A 12,294-nucleotide genomic window follows, 5' to 3' on the forward strand; every position below is an offset into this window, starting at 1 on the left:
CAGTGTGTGGCCTGGCAGGGCTCTGATGCCGAAGCGGAGGAAAGTGCAGAGGAGAGGCAGAAGACAAACTGAGCACCATCAACCTACTCTTCGTTACGCCAACTACGTGCGCGACCGAAAACAATCCGTATTCCGTATTTCAAAAGCCATGGCGACATTAGCGGCCGCCATTTACGCTGAGGTGTGCCTCTTAATCAGAGTGTTTTCTGCATATGCGCAGCAAGAGGGGCTGGTGAGAGCAGCTACCGTAGAGACCACTGCATTGAGACACACACACACACACACACAGACCAAAAAAGCGCAAAATAACGATATAACATCAACAACAGCAATGACGATAACAACAGCAATGTTGACACACAAAAAAAAAAACACTGGCAATTCCAGAAGGGAAAAACCCAATTGATCATAAAAAGTACATGAAACGAACCTGTCCACTTCCAGCTAAAGTGATCTTTGCATGAGAGGGAGAAAGAGAGTCTATGAGAGTGAAGTTGAGACGAGGTCGAGTGCTGGCGCAGTAGTAGTACGTACTGATTGGCCAGGTCTGAAGGAGCCACTGCTCCGGCCCAGGCAGGTCTGTTCTGGCATCTGGTGCGCCGGCCTGGCACAGCGGGTCAAAAGTCAGAGCGTGGGCACCTGAGGCGCCACAGCAGATAGGCACTCAATGGCCACACTTATCATACAGGTAGGCAGGGCCACCAGGCCAGGGGGCCCCACAGAATCCATTAGAAACATTACAACACGTCTAGCATCTCCAGACAAAAAGGCTAATGATTTTGGAGTACTTTAACAGTGATATTTACTTTGATATATATCATCTGGGAAAACAAAACAAAACACGAGAACACTTCAGTCTTGTTGTGGTGTTTTTCCCCCTCATCAGACATCCCTTCGTTTTGCTACCATTTTCGAAATGTCTGATTTCAAAGTCGAAAGGCTGTGGAAAGACGAAGATGAAGAAGAAATGAAACGGCAAAATCCGTTTAGAGTTCAAAAAGGAGCATGGAGGAGAAGTTCGGTAGATTGCTTTTCATCGTTGCTTTTTGTCAGTTTCACACGTACACGTGTAATTTGTTGGCATTAAAGTCGGAGCTTTACGCTCTTGCTAAGTGCTATGAAGAAACCACGCCGCCTTTGTTCCATACTTTTGTACCAAATACAACAACAAGGAAAAAAAAAATGCACTTTGTCTACTGGGTTACAAGAAACACCTCTTATTTGGTTTGAAGCCCCTGTTGCCCCTGTAGTCACACTTGTCCTTGAGTGTGTAGAGGAAGTGCTAGTGAATGTTTCATCACCATGGGCTTACACACTGACAGAGTCCTCTTCTGTTCAGTCCCATGCTTGGTGGTGGAGCTGGAGACGAGTCTTTGATCCCTCCCGTCCCCAGATGAGCGCCGACCGTTTCGCCAGCAAAAAAAGCACTGCGTAAAGGACGGAAAAGTCTGTGGCATATATTGCACGTCAGACGAACGACAATGAGGACTTGTGTTTTTCGAGAGACCGAGGTCATTTAGGAAATTTAAAGAAAAAAAAAAGAAAGTAGTCCATCTGAAAAAGTATTTCCAGTACAGTTTTTTTTTTTGTGATAAGTGGTTAATATATTCCTCAGCTGTCCACGTGTCCTCTCAGTTTAAGAATAAATACCTCAAATGTGCAGACGGGTCATATACATGTCCATCCTTTTGAGAGTAATGAGGACAGGATGGCAACCGAGGGAAACAAGGAGGACGAATGCGCGTATGCTGCGGCTGACATCCAACCCATGACAGTCTTGGCTCAGAAATGAGAAAATGTGCAATTCTCAAGATGTTTCTTCAGAGTACAAGTGGAGTGGGACTGATCAGCAGTTAAGGCTAAAGTTTAGTGCTGTTAATTAATCCGAACAATCCAAAAGGACAATTGAAAGAAAAGAAAAAAGCCAGTCCAAAACACAGGGAGTGGGGAGAGTTGGTTTGGAATGATGCATATTTCTTCGGGGGGAGGGCATTATGCTGTGATTGGGCTGACAGGATGTGCTCGAGCCAGAGGAATTTAAAACAAATGGCAGCTTGTCTCATCGGTTTGTAGTAAAATACACTTTTCACACTGGTATCAGATAATAGAGAAAAGTTTCTGTAAAGGTTCACTTCTCTTTTAGTCACGGTTCTTCATAAGAAGTCTATAGAATACTGTAACCCACTCCTAATGATCAAAATAACACATATGACAAGACGCAAAACCAAACAAAAAAGTAGATGAAGAAGGTCAGCAGCCTCTATGCAAGTGTGGCCTCAGCCTCCTGTCTCTTGGTTTTTCACAGTTCCACTGACGCTGATTATCGCCAAATGATTTGCTTGGTTTTTGCTCTTGAAGTTTCATATTTCGCTGCGGTAGGGGGTTGAGCGCTTGGCGCTCTCACATGGACTCTCCGCTCAGCAGGTCTCCAGGAAGCAGCGTATTGATTGGGGTGGGGCTCCCGACCACTCGACCGTCCTCGCCGCTGGGCGGCCCCCACAGGCTGGAGTACTGCGGTACACCCCCCCACAGCAGCTCGTTGCTTGCCTTACCGCCGGACCCCGTCCCACCTGTTCCTCCTCCCAGACCGCTGCTGTTCCAGTGGCCGATGGGGTGTGTGGCCGCCGTCCCTCCGCCTCCCAGCCGAGTTTGATTGGTGCCGGGGTTGGCCTGCCAGCTGGTGGTGTGCGTGAGGGACTGACCCTGTGCAAAGAAGCGGTTCACCTCCTCTTCTCCAGCAAACTCTGCCAGTATAGTGGTGTTTCCCAGAACACACCTGAAACGCAAGTATTTAGAGAAAGAACAGACGTGTGAATGTGAAGAATGTGATCATATTGTTGAGGTTGATTCCCCCCACCCAAAAAAAAGAGAGAGAAAAAAAGAAAGGTGAAAAATGTATGTACATGTGTAGGGACTTCTGGGCCTTGGCAGCCTCCTCTTTAGAACTGTAGCGCACCACGGCATTGCCCTGCGTCAGGTTGAGATGGAATGTGATAAGCGGGCCGTGCTGCAGGCACAGTGTCCGCAGTGTTGAACCATCAATCTAAATATCACATAACAGAAAGAGCAGATTTATAACACTGCAGACAATTCACCAATACATTTTAGGGCAATGAACATAACAGTAGCCACAAGAATACCTGTGGTGTGAGGTTTCTCAAAACCAACCAGCTAGTGCTCCTGCTGGAGCTGTCTGTACTCCATGTGGTGCCTACTAAGAGAGAAATTAATACTTTAAGGCCAAACATTTAACAATAGTCCATTAATATAACCATTACAACATAGTCTAAGAATAAAGTAACAAATTAAAGTTTGGGACAAGCAAGAATAAAAAAAGAAACAAATATTTTTATTTAGCAAGGATGCATTAAATTGATGAAAAAGTGACAGTAAAGACATTTATAATGTTACAAAATATTTATTTAAAATAAATCCAGTTATTTTGAACATTATATTCATTAAAAAATCCTGGAAATAAAATATATCACAGTTTCCACAACAATAATATATAAGGTCACCTCTGTAAACATTTGCTTTTATTAAAAATGTATCAAATATTATTTATATTATATATACATATTATTTCTATTTTATTCTATATTTTTCCATTACTTTTATTTAGATTACTATAATTGCCATCATCTAACGTACACTAATTTTGAATAACATTGTAAATGTAATTCTTAGCATATCTCAAAATTAATAAACATTGTTAATGCTGTATATGAATGTAATGCCTTAATCCACTAGTAAAATTGTAACCGTTTTCATGGTTTTCATTTTATTTAGACAAAATAGTATTGAGTTTATCATTGGCCATAACCTGAAAACAATTAACAGATTATCGTTATTGACCAAAACATTCACCCCTATGTCATGATGCACAACCCGAGGTCAACCCTTCACTTTAATTGTACGAAAAGAGAGTGTGAACATTATGCTGAACATCATAATATGAAAGCCATATGGGTTTAGAATTACATGAGAGTAATTAATAAAACATTTATTTTTGGTTGAATTGCCCCTTTTTAATGTTTCGGCATAACATTTTTTTCCTACAGCATAAAATGCACTGTAAACAACTGCTTCAGTTAAAAGTCAAGGAAGTGTGATAAGCAACAACATGTGAATGTTGACTAACACAAAATATATGCGAAACCACAAAAGAAAAAAGAGCCTGTGCTTGCAACCGCTCCAATCCTCACCACATTTAACCCCCAACGTTTTGACTAACATTCACACCCACATAAAACAGTCAACTGACAAAATTCAACTGCTGTTTCAATATGCCCACACCTTCGCCTACGAATAGCTGTGCAAATACACATCCGCCTGGGATTAAATTGCGCCTTTCACATACACATACACAGAGACACACACACACACACACACACCTGAGGAGTAGGAGCCGCTCCAGCCAGCCACGAGGCCCAGGGTGTTTCCGCCCCACGTGGACGAGGACTTGGTGTTGGTCAGGCCCGGAGGTGGCCGTGTGGGAGCCGTTGTGTTCCGGGGTCCTTGTGGGACTTTCCAAAGCTCGTGAGAGAGAGAAGGCTGGGTGTGTGAGATGGGCCCTGGGGACCAAGTGGACTTCATGTCAGACAGCTTGCCTGTAGATCAGAGGTGTGAATGTGTGAAAAGGTCAGAAGAAGAAACAGATATGCTGACAGACATCTTATTTCCTGTTCCTAATTCTGTGCACCCCAGAATTAGATATACTGTGGTGAAATGTGTTCTCACAGCAGTCAATAGTCATTGAGGCACCACCGCAAACAGGAAAGAGAGGGTCCAGGCCCATGTGTGACATCATAAGAGTAGATGCCTCACAAAAAAACAAAAAAAACAAACAGTGGTGGGTGGTGCCCTCTCACCACTTCCACCTCACAAAAATCACAGACAGCAGGTGACCATGCTGCACAAAGAGACAGTGTGTGACTAACACCACCGAAGGGATGTACGGATGAATGTAGGCGGGACAGAGCTCTCTAAGGGGTAAAGGGCCACTCTTGAGTCGGATGCACTTGATATACAGGAATGCGGCCACCGTTTTGGGGCCACATGCTAGGTTGAACGGTAAGAAAAGGCTATGATGGGGAGGATTGAGGGCAGGAAGGGGATTCTGGGAGTTGTACCTGTGCTGTCTGCCTCGGGGGAGGACAGACTGAAAGAGATAGTGACTGGCCAATCGCTGGAGGGAGGCAGAGCCTCACCCTGTGAGGAAGTTGGGGTGGAACCTACAACGTGTCCCGAACAAAGCAGGCAAGAATTCAAAGTGGAAATCAGAAAAATAATACATGTGAGAAAAAAACAAAACAAAAAAAAACTTAGTGGTTGCTTTATGTAAAAAAACGTAATAATTCTAAACAAAACAATACTGCAATACGCAATACCTTTTATCTAAATAAATACTATTTTTACTAGAGATAAGATAGGATAATGGGATTTGTTCAGGCTTTGTGGCTCCAGTGTCATCTGAAAGCAAGTTCACTGAAAGATCATTTCTTTGAGGAGAAAAGGTGATTGGTCCTCTTACCTCCACTCCTGTCTCTCAGCAGGTAGCGGTTAACATCCTGAATGGTGGTGTTGATGGTGGGCCCACTGGGAACACTCCCTGGGGTCATATTGGGGTCAGTCTCAGGGTCAATGTTCTGCAGTCCTTTCCATGGCACTCCTGGACAAAACTCTGAGGGATTTCATACAAATCAGATCATGACAGATATGATACATTGTCTGATACATAGTATTTGAACACAATTAAAAATGTGGGATTATCTTTGCCTTATATAAACATTTCTCATCAGCTGAATCATCCTTTATGATTTAATTAATTTTTAGCTAGTTTTGAAAACCCCAGTTTGGGACACTTAGATCGAATCAATAGCATTTATTAAAAGAAATATAGCACAAACACACAAAAACAAAGTAAAGTTTGTTAACTTTTAAATTATAAAATAATAGATGTATTGTTCAACAAAGTATTTCACTATTTTACGGTTATCAAACGTTAGTGGATGGTTAATGTGAAGACCTACGCCTGTAGTTATTCTGCTGGACACCTAGGCATAAGTCAGTTGAAAAATGGCTAATTATTCATGTATTTATTTTTTGGCAGAGGCTACATGGTTTGGTATTTTGTAATCCAGTGTAATGACATTCAGTTCTTTTAAGTATGACCTAATGTCCAATGTCCAAGAGTCCTTTCATAATACTATAACTAGTCCAAAGAGATTTAAGAGATGCCAGTTAGTCACCTGGAGGCCAGTTGATATTGGTCCCGTTGGAGATCTTGTCATTGGTGTTCTTTCCCTGGCCCCAGCTATCATGAGGTGCCAGAGGGCTGGCAGGAGACTCGGAGCTGGGAATCAGATTGTAGGGACTGTAGGAGTCATCCAGCTGGGGCTTACTAGGGTGACCCAGACTGGGTCCAGCAGAGTGCCCTATATAAAATAGGTGGTATGGAATATCATCAGTAGCAGGCCTGAAATTAACCACTATGCCACATATTTACAATACTGATAACTGTAACAGCGATGCATACCATGCTTACTGTAGTTGGACTCCATTGGAGAGGAGTTCCCAGATAGGTTCTCCATGGAGTTAGGGTGTGTCCACTGTGACAGGCGTGACTGAGGCTGAGGAGAGTCCTTAATGGACAGGCCACCCAGCTCCATGCAGTTTACATTCATGTTGGGATTTAATCCAGCTGAAAAAAAAATTCCCATGACTTTTTGATGACCTTTCTAGTCATTTGTTACTGAATAGGAGTTTTTAAAAATCATTGTGATTTGGACCTATTGGCCAATTTATCATTCAGGTCAATCATTGTGAACCGGTGTGACTGATTCAAAATAATGGATAATAAAAAAAAGAAGATTTGCTCACATGTTGAACCATCAATATGGCTTGCAAACAAATTGATCTGTAACAAATAGCACTATCTAGCTAATGAACCAGTTTAAAGCAGAAAAAAAATATTTAAATATTGAAATTCCCATGATTTTTCTAGGACTTTAAAAATCCCATGGCAATTCCAGGGTTTCTAGGACTGTGGGAACCTTGTATAGAATAACATTTGGATCTTTACTTGTCTAAACACAAAGAATACAATAGCAGACAGTGTTGGCAACTCACAAATAGGGTAGGGTGAGAAAGAATTTGGAGAAGACTGTGGCTCTTTGGTCTGAAGGTCGGAAACAGAGAGGCTGGAGATCTGGGGATGGGATGGAAATGTGTCCAGAGCTGATTTGCCTGCGCTGGGATGCAGGCCCGGGTGTGAGGGGGGTGGCTGCTGCTGCTGTTGTTTCATCAGCAGAGCCTGAGCCAGCTGCCGCTGGTGCTGCTGGATCTGTTGCTGCATGTTATTGATTGTACGTGCAACCTGCAAGAGGACATGCTTGTGAACAAAGAGCAGGCTGTACTTTATAGGCGGCTGAGATTTAAAACAAAAACTACAAACAAATCAGTATTGAGAATCATGAGATTCTAATGGTATCATGATGACATTAGTTGGAAGAGAACTGCTCACTTGCTGCTCTTGCTGTCGGATGGGGCCAGAAACACTGCGCTGTGCCTGCAACATCTGCTGCTGAATTTGTAAACGCTGGTACGCCTGCAAAATCATCGAGACAAATTTACATTACGATGAGACATTATGAGTGAAATTTAAGATTATATGCTGACAAATAAAAATACATTCTTTAAATTACAGATGAAAGTATCAACAATATGTAAAAAAAAAACTGGCACTTACCAGTTGCAGCTGATAAAGTTGGTTCAACAGGGTCATATGCTGAGGGTTTATTGGTGAGGTTAAAAGTGCAGGGTTGAGACCAATGTTTTTTGCTGCAAACTGTAAAAGCTGTGCTTGAACCTTTCAGTGAAAAAACAGTCAAGAGGTCAGCATGATTTCATCACTCCTACACAATACTCAAGTGGTGAAAAACTGTGTCACCAAATGAAATCAGTGTCACAGTAAGGCGCTAAATAGGGGTGGGAAAAAAATATTGATAGGGCAATATATAGTGTTTACCAGCTTCCTTAAAATAAACCTGGAGAGGAATAGTGTTGTCAAAGGAAACAACTTTTTACATAGCATTGACACTAGCATTTCCCCCTTGCATTTTGAGCGCTGTTGAGCAGATTCTTAAACACCTCTGATTAGCCTTTGTGTTCACGCGCTCAACATATGTCTGTGCATATATGCATCTATTATTTTACTCGCACTGCTGTCCGCCATCCCGTTAAAAAACTTTTTCTTAGGCTAGTTAACTTAAGTTCACTTTTCCTTCATTCATGTGTTGAGCGCCAACTCGAGGAGCCATGAATTAGCGACGCTGGGAGCAGGGAAATCTATTTAGAGCACCTTATTTTATTAATTAAAATATCAATATTTGGTGCCAGCGTATTGGTCAATTTTTGAAATGTACCAGGTTTATATAAAACAAGTTGATGAGCAGTTAAATGTGTCAGTTTACACACAAAGAAAAGTTGAAGCTTTTCAAAAATATAAGCATAACATGTTTCATTCACTTAAAATGGTAAATTTAATTTACAGACTGAAAAACATTTTGTGCTGTTTTCTAACAATTTGGAAATATGCACTTAACCTTTTCACAGGCATTTTGTTTTCATAATTAGACATATGTATCATTATAGGATTGTCTAGCAATATACTGATTATTGCAGAATTGCTGTATTGTGATGATATCGGTATCGTGAGCCATGTATTGCGTGTCGTATCGTTTCGTGAGGTACCCTGTGATTCCCACCCCTAGTGCGAAACCAATTGTGTCCATGTCTGTGCACACCTGAGGGCTGAGAAACTGAGGCACTTGAGCGCGAAGACTAGGCTGGGACGAGTTGAGAGGTGGCACTGACGGCTGGGGAGGAGGCTGCTGCTGCAGGGCCCGGGCTTGTGCTGCTCCGCTACTACCAAACACTCCACTCTGCATCTACACAAATGCACACAAAACTACTCATCCGGAATCTGACTTCATACAACATAAAAAACAGACAGACTTTAAAAAAAGAATAGATATGGATCCTAATAGACCCACCTGTCTGTTGTTCAAGTTTTGCATTGCAACTCCAAGGCTCTGGCCAGGGAGTGAAGCACTACCCAATGGGAGCTTCAGGCTCGGAGAAGGCATAAACGGTGAGGTTTGGGCATCATCTGCTAGCCCAGCATCCTAAGGAGGAAAGAACGAAAAAACAAGTCAAACAATATCCACCACAATGTAAAGTCTTCTTGATGTAATAACCACAATGTGCTGATTTTTAATTGTGAGAAGCACAAACCTTGTCCAAGAAGGGGGGGCGATCTGAAGAGGATTCTTTGGAGATGACTGAAGGCCTGCAGCCCATTGGTTTATTGACTAGGCCGTTGTTATAGTCAGAGATTGCCATCCCCCGTTTATCTAGTTCGGTCTTCTTCTCCAAAAGGGCGCCTACAATACAACTAATGTTTAAATACAATATTCTAGCAAATAAACTCTGAAGGAATTGAAGATTTTGAAGGTATAACACCTACTCATGGCCTGATCCAAGTTCATGTTGTTGCTCTTGAGAGCCTCTTCTGCAGGGTCTCTCTGCAAAGGCAAACACAAACACAGTAAAAAAACCATATATTAACCATTTGCATGAATAAATATTCATTTTAAAAAGCCAATACATTTGTAACTAGACATTTATAGCTATATGTAAGGGATAACCTACAACTAGCCAGTCAGTATCACAAAATAAACCCCAGGCACAACAGTCAAATATACAGAGAATTATTTGGGATATTTACAGAGATAAACAGCACTTACAGGGAAGCCCATGTCAGTCAGCTGCTTGATGAGACGATTCATTATCCAGGTATCATCCGGTTTGTTTGGGACTTTTCCCTTTAAACAAAAACAGAGATCAATGAGCTCAATCTGCAGCATGTAATGTGACTAACACCTACCATATTTTCCGGACTATAAGTCACACTTTTTTCATAGTTTTGCTGGTCCTGCGTCTTATAGTCAGATGCGACTTATATATCAAAATTAATTCATACTGACTGAGATGAACCAAGAGAAAACATTACCGTCTACAGCCACGAGAGGGCACTCTAGCTAGCGGAGTTGTTCAGAAGCGACACCGAGGAAGAATTCAATGGATTCAGTGTTGTGGACTGAGATCGCAGTCTTGGTGAACTTACTGACCGGTAACTTGTTGGACTCGCTGGCTTATTCAGCCTGACAGGTATATGTTCTTTAAGCTATTGTGTAGGGTTTCCCGCAGAAAATTAACTTTGTGTTAGCCTACGTGTCGCCACAATACACATCAGCATAAATGCTCCTGATAAATGATTAGTTATTAAAGCATTAACATTCACAAACCACTGTTCATTTAACATAAAAGCAAGCAGGCTGCGTGCATGGTTTGCCATGACTGAATCCGCGCTACCCGAATAATTCTTAAAAAGCTGACATCAGTTCATCACGATCTCATACATCTATGTTATTATCAATGAAGCTGAGTGCACAATGAATCTTTCATGATCAGAGGATTTGTCAGCATGCAGAATTCAGCACTGAACAAAAAGTCAGTTTTGAGCGGTGAGGGGATTCTATCTTAAATTCTTCTGATTGGCCATTGCGTTCAAGAAATCAACACGTATGTCTGTGATTGGCTACATCGCTCAACGCTGCAAACATGTTACAAATAGAAACTCTCACCTGTAAATCATTTCTATTTTGTTTTAGTTGTTCTTGTTGCTTTTCTGCAACAGATGAATAACAATTTATTCGTTTGTATATGTTTTATTCATAGATATTTATATTAAATCATTTTATTCTCCCACAGCCCGCACACACAGAGTGAGTGCATTAGGCTAACGCCCGCGCTCACACTCGGCCATCAAATCTAGTCCCACGCCGCACGTCTCTAGATCACGGGCCCGGCCCGAGTATAGCCGCGCGTAAATATCGGGCTCGGGCAGAGAATCTAAGATCTAAACAGGACAGAGTAACAACGGATATCGATCATATACATTTTTTTGATGGCGTAGTTAAGGCGACAGGCGTGTTGCTTAGGCGGCCGCCTTTAGTTCCATAGTGCTGCGGGAAACCCTGTGTTACGTTAACATGCCGGACACCTATTCAGCCTGTTGTCCTGTGTGCTATTGTGTAGCTGAATAACTTGCCTTTCCAGATTAAATGTCTGTTCTTGGTCTTGGATTTTGTGAAATAAATTTCTAAATAAATGCGACTCATAGTCCAGTGCGACTTATATATGTTTTTTTTCCTCTTCGTGATGCAGTTTTTGACTGATGCGACTTATACTATGGAGCGACTTATAGTCCGGAAAATACGGTACATTAAACTCATGTAGGTTTTTTTTTTTTTTTTTTTTACCTTTGGTAGACTCTTTTTGGGTGGGTTGCCCCAGGAGTTGCAGGAGGAGTTGCTCTCCTGAGATGCAGTGCTGTTCCACATGTCACCATCATCCTGCTCCCATTGCCCTGCAGACATGCCCATGTCCTCACCACCTCCCCAGCCATCTTGCATAGATTTGGGGGCTGGAGGATGAAAAAGATAGATTTTTGGAAGCGTCCATAGTACAGATCAATATTTGGAAATGGTTAAGTTTACTATTAAAAGAAACAAACTAAATTGTCCTTGCTGACATAGCAAAACATGTACAATCCTGCAATGCATTATTTACAACAACAGGGGGCCCTGTTGTTGCACATTTCAAAGCTCTGATAACTAGCATCTGACCAACATCAATTTCCAACACTGTTAATTTGCAACTGGATAATTGCACGTGTTTTTTTTTTAAATCACGCAAAATCATTTAAAGCCCAAAAAGTTCTTATATTCAAATACATGTAAACGAATAATACTAACCAGGTTTGCAGGGGGCAGGTCCAGGGGGTCCGTTGCCTCGACCATAGACCTCAGGGCCATTATCACCCCAGCCACCTTGGGGTTTGCCCCATGCAGAAGTGCCATTGTCCACACTTGCTGCAGGGGCAGCTGGCTCCCCCCATGAGGGCTCAGGTTTTGAATGGACATTTGTCATCTCACCCCATCCTGCAGAGAAATATTGCAAACTTTAGAACAAGTGCACCTTAAGTTAAGAGTAATGCATGCACTAAATGCTTTAAAGGTTGGCACCATGTAGTACATAGTACAAGTTTTTGAAAAAGTGCATTTTTTCCCCCTCTACAAATTATATTACCAGCATAACACATGGAGTAGGAAGTTGAAAAAAAAAACCCTGCACAAATATATTACTTTTAAAACATATATTGTAATT

At 42.0% G+C, this 12,294-nt stretch overlaps 1 protein-coding gene across 6 annotated transcripts in view; it reads right to left on the minus strand.

Moving 5' to 3' along the window:
* Positions 1–1,588: 1,588 nt before the first annotated feature.
* The window catches only part of tnrc6c1 (trinucleotide repeat containing adaptor 6C1), a 50,759-nt gene continuing 40,053 nt past the window's right edge, over positions 1,589–12,294 (minus strand). For 4 of the 6 annotated variants that reach the window (XM_079618841.1, XM_079618838.1, XM_079618839.1 and 1 more), the window contains 17 exons: positions 11,883–12,068; positions 11,388–11,551; positions 9,810–9,887; positions 9,530–9,587; positions 9,298–9,446; positions 9,057–9,188; positions 8,808–8,951; positions 7,751–7,870; positions 7,526–7,609; positions 7,132–7,378; positions 6,539–6,703; positions 6,252–6,437; positions 5,534–5,683; positions 4,395–4,610; positions 3,141–3,214; positions 2,904–3,043; positions 1,589–2,776 (listed from right to left, as the gene is read on the minus strand). In XM_079618841.1, coding sequence (XP_079474967.1) covers positions 2,401–2,776; positions 2,904–3,043; positions 3,141–3,214; positions 4,395–4,610; positions 5,534–5,683; positions 6,252–6,437; positions 6,539–6,703; positions 7,132–7,378; positions 7,526–7,609; positions 7,751–7,870; positions 8,808–8,951; positions 9,057–9,188; positions 9,298–9,446; positions 9,530–9,587; positions 9,810–9,887; positions 11,388–11,551; positions 11,883–12,068 — 2,669 coding nt within the window. In that variant the 3' untranslated portion in view covers positions 1,589–2,400. The remainder of the gene's footprint in view (positions 2,777–2,903; positions 3,044–3,140; positions 3,215–4,394; positions 4,611–5,533; positions 5,684–6,251; positions 6,438–6,538; positions 6,704–7,131; positions 7,379–7,525; positions 7,610–7,750; positions 7,871–8,807; positions 8,952–9,056; positions 9,189–9,297; positions 9,447–9,529; positions 9,588–9,809; positions 9,888–11,387; positions 11,552–11,882; positions 12,069–12,294) is intronic. The other 2 variants (XM_079618840.1, XM_079618843.1) reach the window with 1 other exon arrangement.

Source organism: Phoxinus phoxinus (assembly GCF_949152265.1).
Source record: "Phoxinus phoxinus genome assembly, chromosome: 1".
Classification (NCBI taxonomy): domain Eukaryota; kingdom Metazoa; phylum Chordata; class Actinopteri; order Cypriniformes; family Leuciscidae; genus Phoxinus; species Phoxinus phoxinus.